Here is a 1554-nt window from a genome sequence, read left to right as displayed (position 1 = left end):
TATATTCATTCTTTCTATCTCTCTATATCTACTTATCTACACTTTCCCCCTCATTCTCTCTCTCTCTCTCTCAGAGAGATAGAAAGAATGAAAAAAGAGAGAGAGAGAAATGTTGATAGATAGACATATAAATAGGAAGAGAGAGAGAGCGAGAGAGAGAGAGCGAGAGAGTGAGCGAGAGAGAGAGAGAGATAGAGAGAGAGAGAGAGACGCCGGTAATCTCAGTGAAGACACTAAAGTAGGAAGAGGAGAGAAAGAGCGGAAAGCGGGAATGAAGTGTGGGGTGGGAGTAGCGGTATGAGGAATGGAATATAAAGCAGAGAGGGAAAGATCGAGTGAGTACGGATGTGTATGCGCGCGTGTGTGTGTGTGGTGCATTTGTATGAAGTGGCCTGACACCAGTAGCAGTAGAGTAAGGTTGTTTTTTTTTTTACCTGTGAATATGAAAGAGGTAAGAGGTTTCAGTGACAAGTGGGGGAGGACAGTTTAGAAGTTTACGACAAGCGACTTGCCCTGAGCGAGGTTTGGACAGGAAAGAAAAAGCTACGACAATCATTTTGTTTTCGTTAAAAAAGAGAAAAAAGAACCTTATAGAGATACAGATGTCCATGTATCTCTCTCAGATGCAACAGAGTTATGAGAAACACTTCAGACCTACCTGGAATACACAGCCGAAGTCAATATGTGCAGTGATAATGACTCGAGTGAAAATTACGATGATTTCTTGGATTGTTGTTGTTGTTGTTGTTGTTGATGTTGCTGGTGTTGCTTTTTTCGATTTATTTTAACCTGTTGAGTGTAGCTAGGTAATTTTGTTGCTTCACCCCCCCCCCCCACTCACGCACATAGAAACACACACGAGCACACACGTGCTGATATGCACACACACAGATAACCACAAACTCACACACACGTACGTACGTACATACATACATACATACATACATACATAGAAATACTGCTCGATCGATCGGTGGTGATCTAGGGTCGTACAACATAGAAATACACACACACATAAACACACTTAGAAACACGCACCGACACAAATATAAACACGTTCACACTCGCATATATACACAGACATATAAGTTTACATACACACAAACACACACACACACACACACACACACACACACACACACATACACACACTCACACACACGCACACATACACACAGATGCAATATGAGCTGCACCATGTCGACATCGGCGCCAGGGACAAACTCGACTAGAAACGGATTGTGTAACCCGGTTCGTTCCCGGAGTCGATCGCTGAACGATCTGCCGGGCGGTTTGAAAGTTCCTCTATTGAAAAGACCTGAACGTTTAAAACCAAGGATCCAGGCTGTCCTGGCCGGCCTGGACGAACTCAGGTTACTGAAGGATCAACACAAAAGCTTGGTGGATGAGGCCAAATATGGAGACATTTCTAATACCATTAACAGTGACAGCATGCAAGACTTGTTTACGCAACAAGTGAGTATCATTTTTTATTATTATTATTATTATTATTATTATTATTATTATTATTATTATTATTATTATTATTATTGT

General features: G+C 41.5%; 1 protein-coding gene across 1 annotated transcript in view; it reads left to right on the top strand.

Moving 5' to 3' along the window:
• Positions 1-330: 330 nt before the first annotated feature.
• Positions 331-1554, top strand: part of LOC106874578 (uncharacterized) — a 102573-nt gene continuing 101349 nt past the window's right edge. The window contains exon 1 of the mRNA XM_014922357.2: positions 331-1476. Coding sequence (XP_014777843.1) covers positions 1186-1476 — 291 coding nt within the window. The 5' untranslated portion in view covers positions 331-1185. The remainder of the gene's footprint in view (positions 1477-1554) is intronic.

This window comes from Octopus bimaculoides, chromosome 8 (genome assembly GCF_001194135.2).
Source record: "Octopus bimaculoides isolate UCB-OBI-ISO-001 chromosome 8, ASM119413v2, whole genome shotgun sequence".
NCBI classification, from domain to species: domain Eukaryota; kingdom Metazoa; phylum Mollusca; class Cephalopoda; order Octopoda; family Octopodidae; genus Octopus; species Octopus bimaculoides.
Note: the sequence above shows the minus strand (reverse complement) of the source record. Positions and strands in the feature narration are given on the sequence as shown.